Source organism: Scatophagus argus, chromosome 2 (assembly GCF_020382885.2).
Source record: "Scatophagus argus isolate fScaArg1 chromosome 2, fScaArg1.pri, whole genome shotgun sequence".
Taxonomy (NCBI): Eukaryota; Metazoa; Chordata; class Actinopteri; family Scatophagidae; genus Scatophagus; species Scatophagus argus.
In genome coordinates, this window is record NC_058494.1 from 8838833 (window position 1) to 8864430 (window position 25598).

Consider the following 25598-nt stretch of genomic DNA (forward strand, 5'->3'; position numbering starts at 1 on the left):
ACATTTCCCATCAACGGGTGCAACAAACGTGTTTTTGTAGGAAGTGCCCCTGTCAGAGTATTACTGTGTCATCCGGTTGAGGAGTGGAGGACCGAGCTTGGACGAGAACGAGCGTTTGGCAACAAATTCAGAGTTATATCAATGCACAGACGCAGACGGCGGTGTAGGTTGCGTATGGACGAAGCTGTGGCTGAATGAAACCAGAAGCGACTCATCTTCAATAAGGTGAGATGAGTGGGGGAGGAGAGGGGGAGACGGAGGTGTTGTTTTTTAAGCTACCAGACCTTGAATGCCACAGAGGAGTGCTAGCCCATGACAGACAATGTAAAGCGTAGCTAACGGTTCAGCGGTGCCGCTGTGCGTTTCTCCCCGTTAGTTATACCATGTCTGTGTTGTCCAATGTTCACAGATGTGATTTGCTCTGGTCGGAGGCTACCTCGCACCGATGTGGTTGTTGTTGAACTGAAACAGAACAGTCGTTGTCTGTCTGCTTACCTCCCCTCCCCTCTGTCTCTGTCAAGTCCACATGACAGCAGATTCTTCAAACCTGCTCCCCCCCGGGTTTACACATTGACAGACAGGGACTCCTAACTTCACTGCTGGATAACAGGGGAAGGGAGTCTTAAAGGTTCTGTTCACCCAAATTACATTACAAGATATGTTTTACTTCTTTAACTCAGCGTTACCTCGTGTGCTTTGCAGTCATGTACGGTGCACTAAACGTTGGTTGTTGAAGATTTAAATTAAGTGTAACGCTGCCTCAAACTTTGTTAACCTGCTCTGGTGCCGGTGGTAAGAAAGTGTCCAGCATACCTCAGAGTTATAGAATATGCAACATTTGATGAGAATACATGATTTATTGCAAGTATAAATGCAGACACCTGGAAAGAAAACTACTATCGCTATCCTTTATTGTGAACAGCAGAGGTGCAGTCACACATCTTATGGCACATGTTTAATGACTGTCCATTGTCGTCATCTGCTTATTAAATTGATCGTGTCAAGATCCAGGTGACCACTGTTATCAGCTAAACACTTTGCTAGAAGAAAGAGAGATATTCTCAGAAAGAATCTATAAAGCTTCATAATGTCAAAGGCAAAAGTCACCATGCTGTCCAAATTTCAAATGGTTTGAAAGGACAACAAAGAGAGGTGGCTGTTCAAAGGAAAAAAGTGGATACAGGCATAGTATTGCAAGTACACTAAAGTGTTCAGGGGCTGCTCTCTGACGTATCACAGATTCAAGTGTGCAGAGATGCTATATATTCTGTGACATGGCTGCAATAAATCATAACAATTCAACAGCAGTCTGCCCTTTTCAAAACTGCATCTCAGTTAGTCTGTGTAATCCCCATCCCTGGGAGGTAGTTTTCAGTTCCTATGAAAAGACCCAGACTACAAAAAGTGTGTTTATGGTTTGGGTGAAATGACTCTTTAAAACTTTAGCATTAGTTATACTTATAATTCTAATATATGACTCAAGTTATTAGGTCTTGTTTTCTGTGATAGCATCTTTTCAACAGCAGTGCTAATTGATTTAACTATTGCAGTGGGCTTTGGTTGAGCTTACATATGTTTTACTTTGACCTTCCATCTAATTGCTGGCTGGCAAGCCACAAAGCCATGGCGAGTCACATTAGGGGAAATCAGATGCTTTATCTGGCCTGTGGCTACTGGGTAACAGTTAAAGATTAGTTTGAAGTAAGAACAATTAGAGAAATCTCTCTAAGGCCAAGTGCAATATTTAAATCTTGTGCTACAGTTTTTAGAATAAGTAATGTGGCTTACAACAAACCACTATAAATGAAGCATTGTTATGATGGCGAGATGCCTCATGGTACAAATGTTTTTCTCCAGATTTAAGGCAGCATGTTTGTTTGGCATAGATCCCTGCAAAAAAACCCCAAAAAACAAAAAACAAAAACTAAATAAATGACTATCTGTTAAAACAGTATCAGTATGATTGCTTTTATTCAGCCCTACTTTATAATCATCCCATCTTGCACGTTGCCAAAAATCCTGAATGTGTGTTGCTCTTTCTCCAGGCGGCCATCAGTCTAAGCCTGTGTAGTCTGTCACGCCTCCAGGTTGGGCCATGAATAAACAACCAAGCAAGGAGAGTCTCAAGGACAAGGTGAAGGGCATCTTTGGGCTGGGACCCCCACGGCCACCAAGCAAACAGAGCGAAACCAAACCGTCTGAGTACATCATCACGACTGACATCATCAAGGTGTGCAGAGGAGGCTGAACCTCCATACACGTTCATACACATGTGCAAACTCCCATCATGTTTTGCACCAAGTCATGGACTTGATTTATTTATTTATTTTTTTTAGGAGCTCCACCCAGACTGCGGTCTGAGCAACCGCATTCGCATGATGAACCACGTATGTGAGCTTGCCAAAACCAAAAAGTTTGAGGAGGTGAGTCTGTGCGGGATGTAACATTTCTGATGCAGCAGTACATGTGGTTTTCTGTGTGTGTGTAAATCTGTGTGTGTGCACGTGTTCCTCAGCACGCAGTGGAGGCAGTCTGGAAAGCTGTGGAGGACATGCTGTCTCCAGAGCAGCCACCTGAGGCCAGACATGCTGTCCTGCAGCTACTGAAGGCCATCATACAGGGGCAGGTATGTAGGCACACATACAAGCAAATACAATTTGTGAATATATTTCCTGTCACTCTATAAAGTCACGTTCACCTGTCTGTGTGAAGGGTGAGCGGCTGGGCCCTCTGAGAGCCTACTTTTTCAAGGTGATCAGAGACTACCAGCCGTGCAACGAGGACCTCTTTGATAGGTTGGAAGTCTTCAAGGCCTTAACTGAGAACGGGAAAGACATCACGTACCTGGAGGAGGACATAGGTAAGACTCCATGGAAAAATATCTAAGCACTTTGCGACTGTTCACATGAGCAGCTTCTTTGGTTATGATATGCAGTGTAAAACGTTAGTAGATTTAGACTTTAACCTGACTCATAAACACTGCTAAAAAGAGATGTCAGATTATGTTTCAGACTAGTTAGTTGTTTTCTCGCTTCACAGTATATGTCTCTGTTATGCCTAAGCTGTGGTTCGGTTCAGCTTGTGATCACTGTTCCCTTTTTGTAGATTGGCTTTGTGTTGGCGGTGATTAGTTTGGTAGTTTGTTTCGTACTAATGCAGCTGCGTTGTGGGCACAGATGTGATGGTTTATTATACACTCTGGGAAGCTAAACTTGCATATGACAGTGCTGACTGCTAACCTTCTGTTGAAACTGACAAATCCTGGTAATTGAGATTCAGTCTAATGTGAGATGCCATTATATTGATGTTTTTAATTGCAACTTGTTATGCATCTCATTCAGTGTTTTTTTTTTCTGTTTTCCTCCAGCACGCTTTGTCCTCCTGTGGATGGACATTGGTCTCACCTCCGACTTTCTGCATGTTCTCGTAAATCTGGTGAAGTTCAACAGCTGCTACCTGGACCAAAATGTCTCCATCATGGTCCAGTAAGTCTGGGATACAGACAGAAAACTGGACTTCACTTTTATTTTTAATCCAGGAAATGTTATTAACATGCATTTTTTTCTGTTGTGCTCTCTGCAGGAAGATCTGTCTCCTGTGCAATAGAACAACATCTTCTACAGATATCGAGGTAGGTATTTGTCTTCTTTTCTTCATGTTTCAGATTTCTGTTAAATTGAAGCAACTACAACAACAGTGTTTTCAAGCGTTGACTGAAGAACAATCAGTGCATTCTTTGTCATCCTTTTAGCATTCAGCAGTACATGCTGGCGTCTGTACTCAAAAGTTACCGTTGCTGTTCACTGTTAATAAGGCATATTACTGAGCCACTGAAGACTTTAATTCATCAACTGATTCAGTTGAGGTCACAGGTCTGACAGTTAAAGTTTTCATGCAAAAATCACTCCTTTGTGAACCTCAGTAAAATGTAAAATATGAGTTTCCTGATGTGAGGCTCCGAGATGTATTGAAGCAATACTGTGTTTTATGATCATTGATAACATGACAGACTCATGTAATGATGATTGCACGAAAGGTGGATTTCCATAAACATTTAATATATGGTGTTTAAAAACAGGAGCTTGCATTTTATGTTTTTTATATTTTCATTTATGTTTTTTGTGAGGGTCAATGTGTGAATCAGTCAAATGACAGTATGGTGTAAGAGTTTTGTAACTAACTCTTGTTGCATAATGTTTGATGATTGTTAACTATGATCTAAACATCATAAAAAACCCAGTAACTGCACAACTCTGCCCATGTAGTGAAACCTTAATAACTTGGTATTGTTTATCCTTCAGCTCTATGTAGAAATGAATGTGCGTGTGTGTCGGGTTGTGTGTGATGTGTCCAGGTGGCACTACAAGTGCTGGATGCGGTGGTGTGTTACAACTGCCTGCCCTCAGACTCTCTCACTGTCTTCATCATCACACTCTGTCGTACTGTCAACGTCAAGGAGTTTTGTGAATCCTGCTGGAAGGTGAAAACACACATGCACACACAACTATTTTTCCCTGTACCTGAAGGCTCAAATATGAAAAGGCATAATTTATATCCATCTCCTGTGGTCTTTTCTCTGTGTTTGTGCTGCCTCTTCAGTTGATGAGGAAGGTGTTGGGGACTCACCTGGGCCACAGTGCCATTTACACCATGTGCCGCATAATGGAGGAGAGGTATCGTCTCTGGCTTAATCATATTTCTTAGTGTGTGGTGCACTACTAACCTGTATTATTGTGACTAAGGTATGTGTGTTTCGAAACACCTGAAACGTCTGCTAGGATGTACATGGAGGATGCACCATTGTTGAGAGGAGCAGTATTCTTTGTTGGAATGGCACTGTGGGGTGCACACAGACTCCCCGCCCTCAAAAACACACCTACGCTTGTTCTGCCATCTTTCTACAAGGTATAACACATACACACGCACATACAGCACATGCATTCTTTCCCAGTAGGCATGTGCTCATAGTAAAATTTAATGTCTGAGTATTTCACCTTCACTGAAAAGGTCTTTTTCCTAAATTGCATGAAAACCAAACTGCTACATGTTATACGGCTGAAAAGTCAGGGCAAACTTTTGTATTCATTTTAAAAGATACAGTCTCAAATAATCATTATTTTCATTATTGAGTAATCTGATACTTTTTCTTAATCAGTCTACAAAATGTCACAAAACACAGAAAATGCTTGTCACAATTTTCTGGAGCCTCAGGTGATGCACTAAAATGTCTTGTTTTGTCCAAGTCCAAAAATATTCACCTTACTATAGTCTGTTTCAAACAGAGTATTCAGTAGAGCACTGGGATGATCTTTCAGGCATCAGTCGTAATTTTCACTATTCACACATGCAGCTACATTCAGGAACGTTTCTGTCTTGCGCCTTTTCACACATGCCATGGCTATGCTGGAATAGATGGGGTAAGAGACAGTCCAGCAGATGGTGGTGATGCAACACTCAAGGATGCCAGCTGATGTGAAACTCAACAGAAGAAGAAGAAGAATGGGCAAGACCAAGTGTCCTACATGTACAAAAAAATATGTAAGACAAAGACAAAAAACATCACCTGACCTTGGGCACGGCCTCTCTGTTGTGATTGTCCTTGTGATTTTCACATGAGTGTCACAAGCATTTCACTGTGCACCACAGCAGGGGACATGATGAGTCAGTATAAATGCAGCAGGAGGTTGAGCAGAACTGGGCAAACCAAACAGCTGAAAGCACAAATGGATGTGATTATAAAGGGATAAAAAAACAAAACAAAACAAGTCTATACTTGATACTCTGAATGTGGTAAGTCATTTGTGCTAACTGTTGCTGTCTTGATCTCTGCAACGCAGGCCATGTCCAGTGCCAATGAGGTGGTGTCCTATGAAATCGTCCTCTCCATCACCAGACTGATCAAGAAATATGGTAAAGAGCTGCAGGTGGTCACCTGGGATATACTGCTGGGAATCATAGAGCGACTGCTGCAACAGATCCAGGTACACACACATACGCTGCACATGTGCACGCACACACAGTGAAATATATGTTATTTTTACTGCAAAGTGGCCTGTCTGATCTGTCTTCACAGACGATAGGCAGTGCAGAGTTGAAGGCCATTGTCTATGAACTGCTGACTACAGTGGAGGAGCTTTATGAACAAAATGGTTACCACGGCTCCACGGAGAAGTTCTTCAGTCTGGTGGAGAAATGTGCTGACAAGAGACCTGTAAGCATTTTTACAGCCCTTGGGCTCATCCTTTGTTTTCATCTCTCCTCTCACATGCTGTTGCTGCTTTTCTAACTCTGCCGTAATCTTGGGTGTGTGCATGACAGGATGCCTCGGTGCTGACCCTCATCTCGTACAGGGCTCAGTCTATCCAGCCAGCCAAGGATGGCTGGATTCAAAGCCTTCACCGGCTCATGGAGAAATTCTTCAGGTAGGACATGCATAGAGGTGACGGTGATGATATCTGAAGTATTTTCTGTATGTCCCTTTTGTTAACTCTCTGCTCGATTGCAGTGCCATAATCTTTCCTGTCCCCCACTATGTTATCTCACTGTTTTTCTGAAAGGAATGAGACTCGCACTGTGATAAGGATCAAAGTGCTTCATATCCTGTCCTTCGTTCTCAGTACCAACCGACAGCTCTACGAGGTCTGTATGCTTTCTCTCTCTCTCCCCTCTCTGTCTCTCTCTTTGTCTCTGTCAATGCCCCCCACCTCCACGCTCACTCACACAAACACAAACACAAACACATACACACACATCCGTGTATCTGTACCCTGTCTTGTTTTTCTGCTGTGTGCTCGTGTGTGTTGTTTCATATGTGGTAAACTGTGATGTGTGTAGATAATTAAAATTCTTCAATATGACACTCTCTCTCTTGTTTTATTCCTTGACTTGTTCTAGGATGAGTTGATTGAAATGGTAGTGATCCCCCAGCTCAGTGGGATAGCTGAAGACCGGGACCTGGCCGTCAGAAAGCAGGCCACCCAGCTGCTGGTGGATCTTGCTGAGGGCTGTAACACACACCACTTCAGCAGCCTGCTGGACATCATTGAGCGGGTAACACGTTGTCTCACCTTTACGTTCATGAAATCATTTAGTTCTGTCCATTCTTGTCATGTTGAGATGATGACCTATTTTTTTTCTTTGTGAAGGTGGCCAGTCGCTCTCTGGTGTGTTCGGGGCCCCTGGAAGTTTCTGAGAGAGACCCCACAGCAGAGTCTCCAATGGAGGACGTGAGGACTGCTGTACTGGGCCTGCTGGAAATCCTGCAGGTACGCACAGGCAGATAGGCTGAATTCACAAAATGACATTAAGGGTATTTCAGAAGAAAATACAGTCTGAAATGATGTCAAATTTGGATACTGGTGTTTGTTTTTTTTTAAAAAAATTCTTTTACATACATTTACATACTCACAAAAAAACTATTGTAAGTGATATTGAAAAAGCCTGACAGGATAAACAAATAACCCTTGCTAGGTGACTGGTTGATTTCTGATCAATCTAAATCCACCTAAATAATCTTTTAATATAAACAAAAAGTTAATTCCCCACCAAAGTAAACCACACACAATGGAAACCTTGTGCTACATTCATTTGTTTATTAAAAGCAACTGGTATATATGAACTAAAAGTCAGCAGTATCTTGTAGTCTTGTTTACGGTTTTCACAGTGATGTTTGTTAACAGCAGAGAATTTTAACTATCAGTATCAACATTTTGTTTCATTTTCCTGTGTTGAAAAATCAGTTTTTCTAGCTTTTGTGAGTCTGGAAAAAATGTAATGAATCTGGTGATAAAACTCCATCTGTTTCTCCCCTGTCAGAGCAAGCTTTACAGCCTACCAGCCAGTCATGCAAGTCGTGTGTATGAGTTGCTTATCAGCCACCTTCAGCTTCACTACAAGAACAAGTACTGTTCAGCTATCGCTTCCAGTATTAGGCTACAGGTAGGTGGGGTGGTCGGTTTCCTCTGCAAATTTCTGTATCTCTTACCTAATTTGTAACATACTGGCTCATTGATTTCTTCTTCTTTGAATGTTTGTTCTCTTTCAGGTGTTTGACTTCTTCCTGATGATGCGAGCGGACTCTCTTCACCGTCTTGGAGTCCCCAACAAAGACAGGGCCATGAGGTTCAGTCCTTACTGCTACTGTGACACAGGGTGAGGACACTCGCACACCGGTTTTGCCGAAGCTCTGATCTACATCTGATTTTGCTTATTATATTACACCCTGCTAAAGTTTAACAGGACTGTTAAATTAGCCTTTTGTTGTTTCAGGGAGATAGAGAAGCGTATGAGTGAAAAGAAGCCTGCAGGTTCAACATCTCCTCCTGCCGGCAGCCCCGCTCCCCCCACTGCTCCTTCTGCTTCAGCAGCCTCAATGCGTTCAGCCTACCTGCCCTACGCACCAGCCTTCAGTGTCCTCCTGCAGTGCCTCAAGATGGTATGTGCACAAAATGACTGTATCCACAGATTAATGGCATGCTTAGAGTGTGTTGTTCAATTCAAAAGTGCCCACCACACAGATACACATCTAACTGATCATCAGAGATCGTAGATATGGTTTATTTTTCTTGTGTAGGAAACGGATTGGAAGGTGCTGAAGCTGGTTCTCGACAAGCTGCCGTGGACTCTGCAGTACAAAGTGTTGCTGCTCACGTCACCATGCAGCTTGGACCAGCTCTGTTCTTCTCTCTGCTGCATGGTAATGCAAATAAAGACATGCAAATACAAATCTGTATTTAGAAGTCTACACACATGACCAGATGTCACTATGTGTTACTTTCTTCTTTGTGTGCTTGTAGGTGACCGATCGGCTGATCTCTGAGCGCTTGAAGAAGACCCCTGAGGGGTTTTCTCGCACTGATGTTCAGCTGGCGGTGGTTCCTGTCCTCACAGCAATCACTTCCTACCATAACTACTTGGAGCAGTCGAGACAGGTACTAAAGAGCTGTCTGGCTGTAGAAAGTAGTTGAAGTTGTACAGTCTGTGACAAAATCAACAGGTGTCTTGGATGTTGTGAAGCTTTCGTGCTGGCATCACTGACTCAGATGCTTTGAACCAGAAGATCCATGTTTGGTCAGAAACATGCCTGTATACCTTGTTCTCAGATTTACCAGACTGTCCACACACATAAGTAAACGCTTGTGCCCCTGGAATGACATGAGTTAATTTCCTTTCCCCTCTGCAGAGAGAGCTGGTTCAGTGCCTTGAGACCGGCCTCATTTACCGCTGTGCCAAGCAGTGTGTGGTGGCTCTTACAATGTGCACGGTGGAGATGCCTGACATCATGATCAAACTCCTCCCTGCTCTCATCGTCAAGCTCACGCACATCTCTGCTACCGTTGCCATGGCATCCCCTATGCTCGAGTTCCTCTCCAGTGAGCGATTGCCAAAAGATTTTCTTAAAGACTCCTTCATTCCTTTCTTACAATGTGTGATACTGTTGTTGAATATTCAAGGTCAGTTAGTCCAGTCAGAAAGAGCTGCTGATGTGTCTTTTTCTTCTGCTTGTTAGCTCTGGTGCGCCTGCCCCATCTGTATGCCAACTTTGTTGCTGAGCAATACGTCAGCGTGTTTGCCATCTCTCTACCCTACACTAACCCTTCCAAGTAAGTGCTCACGCACACAAACACACGTGTATTCTCAGATGCACACTCAGACACACTCTGACCCGTTTGTTTCTTCCACCTCCCCTCAGATTTAACCAGTATATCGTGTCCCTGGCCCACCATGTGATCGCCATGTGGTTCATACGCTGCAGACTCCCCTTCCGCAAGGACTTTGTTCAGTACATCACTAAGGTGTGTGTGCTCTGTCTTCGTACTTGTATTGATTTTTTTTATTTTTGAATGACTTGCATTTTTTAACTTGAATTTCCCTCGGGATCAATAAAGTATCTGTCTATCTATCTATAATCCCAGCACTGTGAATCAGAAGAAAAGCAAAGCCTGTCTCATCCCCAGCTTCCCACCCCGCACAAACAATATACACTGCAGAGAAAAAGAGAAAATAATGCAATATTGGACGTTCAAAACCATACATCCCACCTGGAAATCAGTGTCATTACTGTCTTACACATTTAGGAAAGAAAGTTTAAAGCTTGAGAAAATATTTTCTTTTTATATGCAGCAACTTTTCCTAACTCGGTTTCCCGTATCCTGTACAGGAGGGACTCCAGGCATCTTCCAGTTCCGAGAATAAATTTCTGTCCGATCATTAATCACATAATACCTTAAAGGAACAGTTTGACAAATGTGCTTTTTTGTTTTCTTGCCAAAATTTAGATTAGAAAGTCTGTTCCTCTCTCATGCCTGTAAATATTAAACTACTGCCAGCAGGCAGTCGGACTAGCAGAACATAAAACGGAAAAGCAGCAGCTAGTCTGCGCCCTGGAGTCTTGTCACTGTGAGGCTGACAGGCAGGTGCAAACTCGACCTCACTGGGCTCAGCAAAGAAATAGTGTGGCACATGATTCATCTTAAAAGCATCTAAAAAAATCATCTTGTATTTTTCTTTTACACTTCAGTTAAACTAATGAGATATAAAGTGTTAATTGGGTTGAATGGATTTTTTGTTCTTGTGGACAGAACTACCCAATTTCTCCCCAGTCTTTATGCTAAGCTAAGCTAACAGTCTTCAGGATGTAGCTTCATAATGCACACACATGCAAATGAGATAAATCGTGACATGTAACACTTGGTAAGAAAGCAAGTTTTTTTTTTTTTTGTCTTTTGTCTCGTCGTTCAGGGTTTGCGTTCCAATGCCCTGCTGCCATTTGACGACGGTCATGAGCAAAGTTCATTTCGTGCCCGAAGTACCAGCCTGAATGAAAGGCCCAAGAGGTAAAGCGTCCTACATTCGCACACAGCTGCAAGTGCTGATGTACTAGATGTCAGGACCACACACAGACCATGTAAAACATTGTGGTTTAAGGGGGTTGGGGTTGCCAAGGTAACAGGGGACTCAGCATAACTGGTACTGTGGCGTGATGGTTGCCATGGTGATCATCGGTTCATTTTATTTATTATTTTTTAATTTGTTTATGATTTTTGCATTTTGAAATTTGTTCTTTTTATGCCACAATTTGTTTTGTTTTTGTTTTTTTTTATTAAAAATTCACTTCTCATTTTAATGCAGGGAGTGGACAAAATAACACAAACATTTGTTTATTATAATATAGTCTAAGACAATAGGTGTCTGTAAATTTTCACTGGAATTCTGTCAGAGAGGTTTGGAAGCTCTGTAGTGTGTGTTGTTGTTGTTATTGTTGTTTTGGATAGTATTATATCATCCAGGTGTTTGTGTTACTGCGTCCACCGTCTGTGTCTTATAGAAATACATTCATGGTGCTGGTATGAGGAAAGGCCTGTAAGGTTTGCTTTCTCCTGCTGTCACGTCTCTGTTTATAACCTAACCATAATAAATGCAGAGTTGGCATGTGCACAAAGAGAAATACACACTGCCTTTCACACACAGGTGTAAGGAAGCTTTTCTCAGCAAGCCGTCATTCTCATCTGTACATGGTGTGAATGTTTGTCGGTTGTCCGTTTCATAATCGCCCTGACGACAACCCAGGATAAAAATGTCCAAATTAACTCATTAAAGCATAGTGCAGGCGATCACGGAGAGAAAGAGAGGACTTGACCTGCTGACACAGCAGACTAACTTGGATGTGTCTGTGAAGCATGGATTTGTTGCCAACTGAAAGAGAAGAAGAAGATGCAGACATTTTAACAGTTTAGGTCTTTTTCTATGAAAATGACCTGGCATTTTCAAACAAAGAGTGTTTTAAAATGCACAGAGCATAACAGTGCATAATTCAAGGACCCAAAATAATATAAATAGACCGCACAACACACTCTGGATGACCCCCTTCCTAAATAGTCTATCACACTGTTTTCCCCTTTCTTAAATTTTTCCCTTCTCCTCCTCCATTGTGCAATGCAGTTACATATATCTTAGGACATAGGAGGTGCTGCCTCTTGGATGTGTCTTCTCAGTTTTGTCTGGGTGTCCACGCCTAATTTCAGACATCCTCAGAACACCTTTGTTGCCGTTGCAATCAAGCGCAGTCCCCATTAAAGCTTTTCATAGTGACACATAGTGCCTCTGCTAACATCATTTTGTACTAATTTTCCATATCAACCCACTTTTAAGTGTTCCACATTGTGTTATCATTCGTCCAGTGGTCTGCCTGTGTGCTGTTCATTGCTCACTGTTGGGTTGGAGTGCTATGGTGCTGCATGTCAGATTTTTAAATTTAGCCACTTCTCACAAATATACATCTTGACTACCTTTTAAATGTATTGAGGTGCTAGTAAGCACAGTAATAAGAGTTTTCGATGGTTCCCTCAGAGTATGCTGTGCTGTGCTCCAACCCTCAGGTTTAACCCAGCATTTCATTTCCAGTTGGATGAGTCATTTTTCTTGTGTTTTAACTTCCGTGATGTCAGGCCTGTGCTGAGTCCATCCCTACTATTTTACTTCTCCTGTACCAGTCCTTGGCTTCTCTACATACCTGCTGTGTGAAATAATGTTTATTTTGTTGCTCCTCCTGAATACTTTGTGTGTATTTTCTTTTCTGACTAGCAGAAGCTCTTTTACCCTCTGCTGTAGCTTGATTGTTTTTCCTTTTAGTAGATGTTTGTCCTTTTTTTATCCTCTTTTTCTTACTCCGCTCTCCTTTAATCTGATTCATAGTGTTCACTGCTGTTAATTTTCATGTTGTTTTTTTTTTCTTTCAATTCTTCATTTGACCCCTCCCCTGCCTCCTGCGATTGGGTGCTGCGTTGTGGTTGTGGTTTTGGGGGGTGGTCGTGTCATCCTGGATCCTCCCTGCATTGCTCCTGGCCCATCCCTTCACCTGTGACCTCTGCCCTTTGTGGCCCCATGCTCTGTCCCCACCCCCCCCTGCGTGACGTGTGCCCTTTGGTCACCTGCTCATGTTGCTCTGGTACTTGGGTGATGATTCCTGCTGTCTCCTGGTTTCCCCTCACACACCACACTCTCTCCATCCACACTCCCAAACCACCACCACACTCATGATGACGCACCCCCTTACTGCCCACTGCCACCTTATCACCAACCCGGCCCATTCGCCCTTCAACATGGGTACTCTTCACCGCCCCAGTCTGCGGGCAGCAAAAGTGGCGAAGGCAGCAGCGGCGGTAGCCAATAGCAGCAGCTCTCCAGTTAAAGAGCTGAGGGACCTGTCAGCCATGGACGCTTTCCGCTCCCGCAGCATCAGCGTCTCCGAACACGCGGTCCGCAGGTTAGAGAAGAGCCTTCTGGGTAACCAAACAAAAAACAACAACAGCCCAAACACTTGTTGCTTCCTCCATGGAGTTATTGACGGGTGTAGGGTCATTGTCATGTGGGTCCGTTGGGCGGGCAATGGGTGGTTTGTTGCCAGGGAACACCTGGAGCGGGCGGTGCATGTCAGAGGAAGGTTTGTGTGTCGACCTTTTTGATTTGTTTTGGGCTGCGATCATACACGTGCTGGTTTACATTTTATTTTGTCATGATTTGCTTTTGCATGCAGTGTTGGCAGAAGACATCAGAAAACATTTTGATGTTTTTCTGTTTGATTTTTTTGCTCTAACACAGATTTTGCTTTTATTATCATTTAATTTTCAGTTTGTCCTTTGTTTGACCTTTTTTTTTGTTTTGCTGGGTGTGTTGCTGACTGGTTTTGATTGGCCTAACAAATGGATGGCGGGAAGTGCAAAGCATGTGTATCTAAAGTCATAGGAGCTTATACTGACAACACTTGCAAAATCCATCTCTGCCTCCTGCTTCCTGGTTGGAGGGCACTTCTGCTTCCTCGGCCAGTGACGGGGACAACAGCAACACGACAGCTTTGTTTGCTCACTTGACATGTTTTTGTTTTGCTCCACTCACAGACATAGACTGTGCTGCTATGACCATGGCAATCACCTAGTGTGGGATTTTAAGACTAGTTGGGCTGATGTGAATTTTTAAATGTTTGATTATTACATACTGAAATCATTGTATCATCACGCACATAAACACAAACTCCTGACTTATCTTCATACTTTTCTGCTTATCCCTGCTTGGCTGACAGACATAAGGTCTATCATTGCAGTTGTCAGATGTGGCTGCAGTGCCACGTTACTGAATATGTCTTACTCTTCCTGCCCAACAGATGGTAGTCAAGGTCCAGTGTAAACTACTGGATGTTGTATTTAATTTCAGAATGAAACAATGAACTTTTTCACACTAAACAGCTGCAGTGTAGATCTGTTTAACCTGCTTTGACTGCCAAAGGGCTGTAAACCTGCTGTTTTCTTGAACAGCTGGTTTTATGTCTCTTGAACGATAACACCTGAGTGATGAATATGATTAAAGACTGTTTCTTGGTGGAAGCTTGTTTCGTTCAAACAACATGACCATGTTTTAAACTGTAAGGAGACATTTTTTCATCGACTAAACTCTGTGTCATATCATTAAATGACCGTGGACACCTTTTAGGGCTTGTTTTGTGTCCATAAATCCATACTCACAGTTATATTGTATCGGCAATAAAAATGTACCAAGTATTATTTGACAGTATTGAACAACACACACTCTGTTTCAGTCGTGAGTGTTTCATGGTCATGTTGGTTGGACTATGTGTCCAGTAGACATTGAAGTGAATAAATGAATCACTGTGAGGGAAGAATGGTAAGTGGAATAGATCTCATGCTGGGACTTGGTCTGCGTGGGGAAAAAAACCCCCCAAAAACAAAGCAACCTCTGAGATTGAGTCATTTTCCTGTGTGCATACATTTCCATTTTAAAAAAAATGAATTGGCATTTGTAAACACACCTGAATTATTTATTTTTTTACTAAGGATGCAGTCTTGTAGAGGTATGAAACCTTAAAAATATTAAACTTGCGATATGAGATGTATTCCTTCCAGGCAGCTCTCCTCCCAGCTGTTATAGTGTCTTATGTAAACTCCAGATAGTCACAGGGCTAAAAGCAGTTTCCTCTCATGGCTCCTCCAGCATTGGATAATTCTCCTTTTTTATTCCTGTCATAGTTGTTGTGTACCTTATTTTACTATTCGTTCCTTTATGTTACCCTCTTTTCATAGCTCTGTCAGCATGAGGCATGAAAGTAGTCTTCCTGCCTTGCATGCTGCCCACTGAGACAAACACATATGTCACAGTTGGTTGCAGCATGTTGCTTTAAACCATTCATTTTCAGTTTTATGTTTTCTTGAGAGCAGCGAGCCAGTGTATTCTTCACAATCACGTCCAATATCTTAACAGCCCTGATTGAAACTCAACCCGATTTGACTGTAGAGCACGCTGTGGTAGTTGTTGTGGTGCTGCTCATTCTACAGTGAATACTAATAAAGAGATTTGGCTGCAGCGGAGACATTAGTGTCAGTTCACTCACACACAGCTTTGTCCTGCTGGGTTTTCTGCAGTCCTGTGGCTTACTTACTTAATTATCAAAGCAGTGTTACACCTTAGATCCCTTCAGCTTCCTGCACAGAGCTTATTTACACTGAGGGCAATGTGGTATCACAGCTTATGAGGCCACTCATACCACGTCCCAGCATGTGTGTTTGTTGTGTGTCAGAAAATGATCTGTCGGTGTAATTCCTTGTATATGCACATGCATATGGATGCGTGGTTGCATATTAATGCTTGTGTTGCATGTGGTGTAGATTGAACATTGTTGAGTGATTTTTTTTTCCCGGTTCAGTTCAGTGTTTTTCTCTGTGTCAGTATATCAGAGTTTGCATGTCTCTGTGCACATGTTAAGATGCATCTGGAGCTCGTGTGCCTCCCTTCTCCTCTACTCAACTCACTGTGGTTAACCTTCTCTCCATTTCCTTCTATAGGATGCACACCTCAACTACCACCTGCAGTCTGGGCTCCGCCGATGAAAATGCGGTGACTCAGGCCGACGAGGGGCTGAAGACCGTCCACCTGGAGCTCACTGAGACCTGTCTTGACATGATGGCACGATATGTCTTTTCCAACTTCTCCGCCCTGCCTAAGAGGTTGGCAAGGACTTGTTTTGTTTTTTCAGTGTGTTTGTGTGGTGGCTGTCACTTCACAGTGGTTTTTAAAAATCAAATAGAGGCTGCGAAAGTTGTGAATTTGACCTATTTTTTCCTTTTAGGTCTCCCATCGCAGAGTTTCTTTTGACAGGAGGTCGCAGTATGACCTGGCTGGTGGGCAACAAGTTGGTGACCATAACAACCAGCGGAGGGGTCAGAACGCAAGCGCTGCTGGGCCTGGACATGGCTGAACGTCTGGGAGGGGGAGGGGAAATGACAAGGTGATGCACCCTCACACGTGCACACACACACACAAAAAACAAAATATGCATTGATTCCGGTGATCCATCACTTTGGTCCAGACTGAAATATCTTGAGAAGTATTGGATGAATTGCAATGTTCCCCTCAGGATAAATACTCAAAACTTTGGTGATCCTGATGTCATGCTCAGGTCAACAGAAGTTTGGTGTGTGACCTTCCTATCACCCTCATCTGTGTTTATTGCTAATTAGCACACAATATTAACATGCTGACATACTAAACATTAGTAAACATTATCAACTTGTTGACATTGTAATTGTGAGAATGCTTAATCTTAGTTTTGGTTAGCTGTGTTATGATCACGTCTCTTTCGTGGTCTTGCAGGTCAGATCCATCACTGCACACCCGAATAACCAAAGAGGCTCCAGCCAAACTGGAGTCACAGTCAAGCCAGCAGCACAACAGAGCCACACGCATACGAGTTCGCTCCATGTCAGGTGAGAGATCATCAGGACTCCAGACTCAGAATGTCCCATACACCACCTTTTCTCTTATTATTTTGTCACCATCCTAAAATAATGACCTATGTCATTTTTTAGCAAAATTATTATTTTTTTCCCTAAATCACCTCAGTTTTTTGTGTTTTCTGAAAAACCAGAAAAAATGACTTTTTTAAGAGGGTGTCGATTTTAGACAACAACTATGATATTAGCAATGCAGAAAACTTTATAATGATTGTGGTACTAAACTTTCTCCTAAAGAATTATAGCCAACGTCTACCAGCCTTTGAAGCGCTATTTTCCCAAATCTACTTTTCAAACGTGTTTTAAGGATCAGGTAAAATGAGTTCCTGCCATCTTGAAATGAGAAATAATCAGAGGCCTTTATCCTCCACAGATTTGCAGCCAGTTATTTTATCTGTGCCTCCCTCTGTTTTCTCATTGCTTTGACACTGCAGCCCACTCTGCTCCTGTCTAGTACTCACACATTTCATGTGTGACCAGATCATAAAATGACAGGACACGAAAAATTATTTTAGCTGTGGTCCTTTAATACCCCGACTGTCTTCGAACAAGAACAGCATTAATTTAGTCAAATTTTGGGGTACATGGCTGTCAGAACATGACAAAACAAAACAAAACAAACAGTACAAAACACAACCAAAACAGACAACAGTAGTGGCCAAATCCTCTCTCCTATATGAACAGGAAATAAACATACAGGAACACATTTCTAGCCACTTTTCACATCGTCATCGACATTCTTTGTCGCACACGTCAGGTTGTAACATGCATATACAAAACATATAATTGTTAAACCCAACTCCACTCATAATGTAACCAGAACACAGTAAATGTGTGCACTTACTCCTAACCTGTAGCTTGAGAGCCCTGTCCCTCTCTCGGACGTAGCACACACACAGCTCTCTATCTCCCCTCTACATGGGTAACAACACACGATATGATAAACAATTTATTATTATTTAACACTGTAAATATCTGAACAACGATTTCATTAAGCTATCTATAGGGACTTACGCTGACGCGGGACAATCGGGGTCTGCTCCCAGCGCAACGTAGGCTAACTACACAACCTCGACCGACGTGAAACAGGAGCAAAGTCACATATATTCTCCGTTGGCTCACCGCACTCCTATCGTCCAACGCCACCAAACACACTCCCAGCGGAACACAGCTATCTGGTTCTCCCTGCACACATGCGATAAACACACACTTTCGCCATTGCTTGTGCTAGGAAGACGACTGTTCGCGCGTACATAGGTCTCATGTGATCTCCGTGCCCTCGCGAGATTCTCAGTCCGGCTGGCCCCACAGCGACATCACGCGTTACAACAGGACACTAATAAAAAAACATAGTAATCCCTATCCACTTGGTTACACATGCAAATGAAGATTAGTGACATTATTTATCATTACTCGCAAAATTATGCTTCTTTGTTACAATTTTCCGCACATAATGTCTGTGTGTACTTTGTGTGCTTTGCATTTTGTGTTGGTGGATGAACATATTGAAAGGTATCATAGATGCTAGATCTTTCTGCCTGTACATTCTGCAACACGTTTTTTTCTGCACAGTACATAGCTTGTAATCATACTGTGTCTGATATTTTGTTACAGCCGACCTATGCTATTTAAAAAGAAATAGAATCTAAGTATCTTTGAGATAAGCTTTCTATTTCAAAGTGGCCTGAATATAATTTGAAGAGAGGAGCAGACAAATAATAATGAGAATGACCTTCCCCTCTGTGTCTGGTCTAGGCGGCCATGCTCTACGTGCCGGTCCTGCTCAGAGTCTCAGTCCTCTGGTCTCTCCCTCTGAGGGCGAGTTGACTGCTCCGCTCTCCCCGCCCTCTGGCTCCACCCTGGATGGTTTGGGTCCTCTTTCCTCCACCTCTGCCACCCCATCTGCTCCCCCGCCTCTCAAAGACAACCCGAGCCTGGCCGAGTTTGTCCCCATGCTCACACAGGGCTGGGCAGAGATCTTCATAAGGAGACCGTCTGGTATGCAGACAGCATCAAAAGAATGAATGTTTCTGAGCCTTGTTGACTTGTTATTCAAAGACGGGTTGCCCTTGTGGTTGATTTTGGTTTTGTTAATGACTTTTTTATTGTTAACACAAGACCATCACAGTAAAATGCAGATTGACTATAAGCAACAACACAGCCGACCATTTTCTGATGCACATATTTCTATATTGATTTTGTACCGTTTTGGGCATCTTTTATTTGTTGCTGGACAGTATGAAACCTGTGCAGGATTATTAGTCCTTAAACAGTGCACATTCATGTCTTTGCAAGTTGATTTTCGTACTTTTCTGATGGGTATAGGTACCTGGAGGAAAATTCTCAAAAATTCTCAAACTTGCTTAAATAAACTTTAATTTCTATTTGTCATCACAGGTAACACAAGCTGGTTGATGTGTCTGGAGAACCCACCTAGCCCCTTCTCCTCAGAGCTCGGCAACATGCCGCTGCAGGAGCTCTCCAGCGTCCTCATGGCCATGGAGGGAGTGAAGGAGCCTCCTACTCAGACAGCCAGCGCTCCAGCCAGCACTGCTGCTCCTGCGCCGGCCTCCATCTCTGAGCCCATAACCCAACCACACAGCAGCACTGGAGGAAAGACAAACCTGATCCAGCGTTCTAACACTGGTGGGTAACCATCTGAGGAGAGAATACTTCTTCATCTTGTTGGTGTATGTAGGTGGTCGCAATTGACCAGTTGTTAATTTTCTCCAAATTTTAAGATGACGCAAAAAGCTGTTGTGTTATTGATCAAATAAAAACAACATCATATCCAGAATATTTAGCTAGCTAGAACAGACTTGGACTTCTAAATGTGAAGTTATGCATGGATGCGTTACTCCTGTCCGCCTGACTACCTGTCCTGGATCGTCTGTAATGGACTGAGCTAAGTGTTAAATTGACTGTAAATACAGACTGTTTGAATCTGAAAGCGATCAATAATCCGGTTTGGATTTGCTCAGGTCAACCATTGTCAAAGATCACTGCTTTGTTATGCGTTTGTTTGATGCGTCAAATGTCCACCCCAGTTTCCTGTGCTCTGTGTTCTTTTTTCCTCCGTCTCTGGGCTCATCTGCCTTCAGTCATTCATCCTCACATTTTCCTTTTCTTCATCAGCTCATCTTTTTTACTTCATCCTTCCTTTCAACATTTTTCTCATTGACTTTGAGACTTTTTTCCTTGTTTTTCATTAGTTTGTTTTCATGTTTTTCCATCCTTACCATCATGCTTGTGATTGGCCGCGGTGTGTTATGTGGCGTCATGTGCCACCGACCTGTCCTCTGGCGTCCCGCCTGCAGTGGGCGGATCTCTCTGGTCTCTGGGTTCGGGCTCTGTCCCCCCAGGCCCTCCAGCCCCTGGCAGGTTGCACAGGAGCATTTCCTGGGCAGGTACCGTCCACCACATGTGTGCTCCCACATCTCCCCCCTCCAGAAAACACCTGGTGTAGTGTATTTCTGCTCACTTGCACAAAACAATGGTCTGCCAGACAAACTGGAAGTAACATTTGGTCATCAAGTCGCTTTAATTAAATCCCCAGTGCTGTAAATTGAAAACAATGGCACAAAGACGTATCATCTCTGTACTTACAGTATAAAATCTGAAACGTAGTTTTCCCAATAAAACATTACAGTTTGACATTTTGGGAAAAATGCTTATTTAGTTTTTGAAGAAAGTTTCGTGAGATCTTAGATGTCCCTTTCATTTCTGTCCATTCAATATGAAACTGGAGCTAGCAGCTGGTTAGCTTAGTTGGAGCAACACTGGACGCTGGTTCTGTCCAGTGATAACAAATCAGCCTTCCAGCACCACTAAAGCTCACTAATTAAAGAAACAGTTCACCCAAAATTGAAAATTCAGTCATTATCTATTCACTCCCATTCAATGGAAAGTTGGATTTAGTTTCTTAGTTCACAAAACACTTTTGGCTCTTCACAGCAACACAACACTGTAGCATTGTGCTGAAGCAGAAGGGGTCGAGTTATAAAACATTAAATCCCTGAGATCTTTTATATACGCTCATTTTAGGCCAGTGAGTTTGTTAATTAGTGTGTGAAATCCATGCAGTCTGGAGTTGTTATGTTTTTTTTTTTAAAACAACTCCTGCTGCTGGTGCTGCTTCAGTTATTTAGATCATGACTGAATTTTAATTTTTGGGTGAACTGTTCCTTTAACACTTGTATTACATGTGTTTGTTTGATTTGTACAAAAACACTGTAGTCTTTACTATGCTTTACATTGCTTTGCTCTGCTGTGGTGCGCTAACCATCTCTTGTCTCAAATTCCATATTTAATGGACAGACGTGTGAATGGAATCCGTCTTTTCATCTATCTAGCAAGACAGCACATAAGTGTATTTCCCAAAATGTTGATGGCTTCCTTTAATTGTATGAAATGGATTTCTTTGTTCATTTTGCAGCCCTCTCCTCCACATCTGTCCCATATAACTCATATAGTTGTATATAACATATAGTCCTGCTGTCTTGGGCTGAAAAACTGTGCAAGTGAAGGAATTAAGTTTTGCTTTACATCAGTCTTCTATTAACACGAGAGGGAAGGAGGGTCCTCGACAAGTGATGCTGAACACATGCCTGCACACGGATCACTCAGTCCACTGACACCTAAAGATGGATCCTGATTTACTTTTTGACTCCTTCTGTGATTTGTTTTTTCTTCAAATCATCTTCTCTAACTCTGTTGTCTCTGAAATATACTCCCAGGTTGACCTTTTAACCTTTGACCTCCTGATGTTGTCAACAGCAAAGCCCAGACCTTATCCAACTAACACACTCCTCCTTTCCTTACTGGTAGACCAGTAGGACGATGGAGAAATTTGCAATGCAGTTTTGAGGGCCAGTCCTCAAATGTCAAAGGCACCACATGGCGCTGCCTTCTTAATCTTCTCTGAGTGTATGGAGAGTGTTGTTTTGGAGCTCCAGGACTGGAGCGCCTTGTCTGGGCTGCTGTTGCAGTAGCTGCAGTGTATTTGGCCCGAGATAACCAGCAAACCAACCAAACACATGCATGCATCTTGGTGGAAAAATCATGTAGATGAACCAGTGCTGGATAGAAGCTTCCTGCTGCGTTGATCTGTCTGTTTGTAGCTCAGATTTACTGAAGGTCATGACCTTAATGTCTGTTCATGTGCGCACTTGTGTGTTAGCTTGGCTGACTTGGAGTTTGTTTGCTCGATGTGGATGATTCTGTTTTGTGTTACTGTGATTAATTTTACTTATTTTGTCCTTAACTGAAATTTTAAAGGGAATGTGTGTGAGGTGTCACGATGACTACTGACAGCTGGGATGACATCTTTGAATGTTTGTTGTGGGGGTGTGTGTGACGGGGGTCAGCTTCAGGGTTTTTTTTGTGTGTATGTGTATCGGACTGTAATCCACGTGGTTGTTGCTGTGATCTGCTGTAGATTCTGTTGTGGTGCTGGAAGGGGGGTCAGGGGTCTCCACAGCACACATCCCGCCTGATTGGCTGGAGAGTGAAGAGTTTGAGCCAGTGACCTCTGATCCCATCTTCATGTCTGCGGACAAGTTCACAAAGACCCCACCACCTGGAACGCTCAGCAGGGTAAGGAGCTGCACTCTGTTGTAATTCAGCGTTGCCTACTATGAAGCAGATTTCCCCACCCTTTCTTCTGCATAATAAGCAGAAGCCCACCAGTGCTTCTAGAGTCTCCCCTCTGCTGTTTTTAATTCGACTTGTTTTATCTTTCCTCTTCAGTCTTCCTCCACCTCAAGTCAAGATGATGAAAAGTCAACGCTGGAGGAAGTGAGTGAGGGAGCGATTCCCATCGATCAGCCCACTCTTGGACCTTCCACTCCAGGCAGCCAGGGGCCTGAGCTCCCCTTCCAGACTCACACTCAGTCCCAGGGTCACGGACTGAACAAGTCCAGCTCCTCTCCGGAGCTTCAAACCTTACCTGAAGCCTTCTCCAAGGCCGCTATGGAGTCGGAGACTGCGACAGAAGACCTGTCATGGCCCAGAGCACCTTCAGAGGGCAAGCCCCAGCCCCAGCAGCCTCATTTTGAGAAAGAGAAGGTGGAGGGATGCACAGGAGGAGATGTTAATGGGCTTGGAAGTCAGAGTCAAGGGGGTGAAGGCCCCAGTGTAGTGTCATCTCAAAGTGGAGGAACAAGGATGAAACTGGAGTTTCCTGCAGCACCTGCACAACCTGGACCCATCTCCCCCAGTGGGGGCCACCGTCCCCGGGGTCACACCATCTCAGTATCAGCCCCCTCCTCCAGGAGAGAGAGGAGGACAGAGAGGGACTCGTACCACAGTCGACCCGGACCCAGCAACACAGAGAAAATCTCTGGTCTGAGCCCCAGGTACTCCCAATATTTATACAACAAACTACTGCAGCCTCTTTCACTTGTTTTTGCAAAATGAGTGATGCAATGCGTCAGCCCAAGTCAGTAAGCTAATCTCTGCCCCACTGCTGTGATTATGAGTGGCAGCCTGCCAGGGAAGAAAATTTTAATAACAGCTCAGATTTAAATAGAAAGATTGTTTGAGATGATGAAAAATGTGAAATTGCAATCATCACAATTACAGCAGCTATGAACTGTTTTCTAAAACATGGAGAATAGAATCTGTACTTGGCTGTATATTTTTTTATTTGTATTTGTATGCAGTCTAGATATTCATAAGTACAGTGCCCATGCATCCCACATCTGTTATGTTGTAAATGCAAGGTGTAAACAAAGGACAAATTCTTGCAGCCAACACTTCCTTTCCTCTCTGTCTACTTCCTTTTGTCTCCTCCAGCTTCGTCTTCCTCCAGCTCTACCACTCTCCTTTCTTTGGGAATGAAGCCAACAAGCCGCTGCTGCTGCCCAAAACTCAGGTTAGTTGACTTCTGTGGCTGGAATCTGCTCCAACTCTTGTTGTACAGCGTTGCATACAGTGCTTATTCTCTGTTGTAGGTGATTGACCGTGCTGTGAAGGTTCTGGACCAGATGCCACCTTATGACACCCATAAGATCGGAGTGGTGTTTGTAGGAGCTGGTCAGGTGAGGACACAGTACCATTACTTGCTGCTCTTGTTTGAATGTGTAATTATTGTACTCTCTGACTTTGCACTTTGCCCCTCTCCACTCTGTTCAGGTTAGCAACGAGGTTGCCATCCTTTCAAATGAATACGGTTCGAACCGCTACGCTGCCTTCCTAACAGGACTAGGCAAATTAATCCATCTGAAAGACTGCGACCCTGACCAGATCTTCCTCGGAGGGCTCGACCAGTATGGAGATGATGGCGAGTTCACTTACTGCTGGCATGACGACATCATGCAGGGTGAGCACAGGGAGGCACATTTATGTAGTAATTACTTCTTTTCCACAGCTAGTCTGCTTATTATTAATGAATTTGTGTCTGTGCAGCTATCTTCCATATAGCCACATTGATGCCAAACAGGGAGAGCGACAAGGGCTGCTGCAACAAAAAACGTCACATTGGCAACGATTTTGTCATGGTGGTGTACAATGACTCAGGAGAGGAGTACAAACTAGGCACCATTAAGGTACATTCATGAGTGTCTGAAAATGGGCAGTATATATTTTGTACTTCAACTCCAATCTCTGGTCTTTTTGCCTCCCATTAGGGTCAATTTAACTTTGTAGAAGTGATTATAAAGCCACTGGATTATGAATGTAACCTGGTCACCCTCCAGTGCCGCAAAGGTGAGCTGATACCTGCGCTTTTTGTGGCCTTGTTCTGTGCAGCTCTGCGCTTTGTTTTCCTTTTATTCCTTCTCCTGCTCTCTCTTTCAGACCTGGAGGGGTTAGTAGACACAACGGTGGCAAAAATCGTTTCAGACCGCAACCTTCCACTCTTAGTCAGACAGATGGCTCTGCATGCAAATGTAAGTCTTCCGCTTTATCTTCCCTCTCACTCCCTGTCACACACACACACACACACAAACTTCACTACTCTTTGTCTACCTGCAGATGGCCTCTTTGGTGCATCAGTACAGAGCAAACCCCTCTGATGCTTACGCCTCTAAGTGGCTAGCTAGATTACGACACATTAAGAGGATCAGAACCAGGGTAAGAAAGCATAAGTTTCATCAATGTCACTACCTCTTCTTTGTGATATTTCTGTGGTTTTTTTTCTCATAAATGTCATTGATCCTGCCATCTCTGTGCTCTGGTTTAGGCCCAGGAAGACATTCAGTCTCGCTCGACCCCCGGCATCTCTCTGACCCAAGGACACACTCAGCAGAACAAGTCATTTCAACAGAGCACTACCGCAGCCAACCCTGAAGCCTCTGGGCAGAGGAAAAGACTTGTGTCAACAGTGGATGACTTCACTGATTTTGTTTGATTACATTTCTTGACATGGCGGAGGGACACACGCAAACACACACGACCACAGACATACACACACCTGCCTTAGAGCTGAGGTGCGTTTACTTTCACCTCTCTGTGTGGGAGAATTCAGGATGACACACTGATTTTGACTTAAATCAATAGGAACTTTGTATTGGAAAACTTACGAGCTTCATGGTATTATGAAGGCTTATTTTGTGATGAAGTATTGATACGTGAAGACAGTCATTTCTGCATATTTTTCAACTTTTGAAATGCTAATGCTTTGCACTTTGTAGGTCTAATCATGATGTTTCTGATGTGCAACATGAGATGATCAAAGTTGTACAGAACACTACATTTGAGAGCAGGGTGTGTTTGTGTGTTAGTATGTGCTTGGAATAAAAAGAGAACATGAAAAAGCTTTGAATTTTGGATTCATACTCTTTGAGTGCAAACCAGAAA

At 43.2% G+C, this 25598-nt stretch overlaps 1 protein-coding gene and 1 long non-coding RNA gene across 7 annotated transcripts; one reads left to right on the top strand and one right to left on the bottom strand.

Moving 5' to 3' along the window:
• The first annotated feature begins 45 nt into the window (after window positions 1-45).
• tsc2 (TSC complex subunit 2) lies at window positions 46-25557 on the top strand. 6 transcript variants are annotated; one of them, XM_046406450.1, is made up of 43 exons: window positions 46-225; window positions 522-628; window positions 2046-2230; window positions 2337-2423; window positions 2516-2626; window positions 2713-2860; window positions 3368-3485; window positions 3583-3631; window positions 4355-4480; window positions 4600-4673; window positions 4779-4905; window positions 5838-5981; window positions 6074-6211; window positions 6319-6422; window positions 6558-6639; window positions 6895-7050; window positions 7146-7265; window positions 7816-7938; window positions 8045-8151; window positions 8269-8434; window positions 8573-8695; window positions 8796-8930; window positions 9182-9371; window positions 9509-9602; window positions 9692-9794; window positions 10741-10835; window positions 13124-13264; window positions 15852-16013; window positions 16136-16294; window positions 16660-16772; window positions 18555-18797; window positions 19197-19445; window positions 20117-20206; window positions 22237-22394; window positions 22548-23155; window positions 23595-23673; window positions 23753-23839; window positions 23934-24120; window positions 24207-24346; window positions 24428-24506; window positions 24597-24688; window positions 24774-24872; window positions 24982-25557. In XM_046406450.1, exons 3-43 carry the CDS (start codon window positions 2096-2098, stop codon window positions 25147-25149), a joined length of 5709 nt encoding a protein of 1902 aa, XP_046262406.1. In that variant the 5' UTR covers window positions 46-225; window positions 522-628; window positions 2046-2095; the 3' UTR covers window positions 25150-25557. The 6 variants fall into 6 exon arrangements, with proteins under 6 accessions (XP_046262406.1, XP_046262423.1, XP_046262415.1 ...); XM_046406467.1 differs by having other exon boundaries at window positions 2088-2230; XM_046406459.1 differs by lacking the exon at window positions 522-628 and having other exon boundaries at window positions 2088-2230.
• LOC124068342 lies at window positions 17267-18171 on the bottom strand. The gene is made up of 3 exons (XR_006844904.1): window positions 17814-18171; window positions 17644-17713; window positions 17267-17471 (listed from the first exon to the last, which is right to left on the bottom strand). It is a non-coding gene; the product is annotated as an uncharacterized LOC124068342 (long non-coding RNA).
• Window positions 25558-25598: the final 41 nt, after the last annotated feature.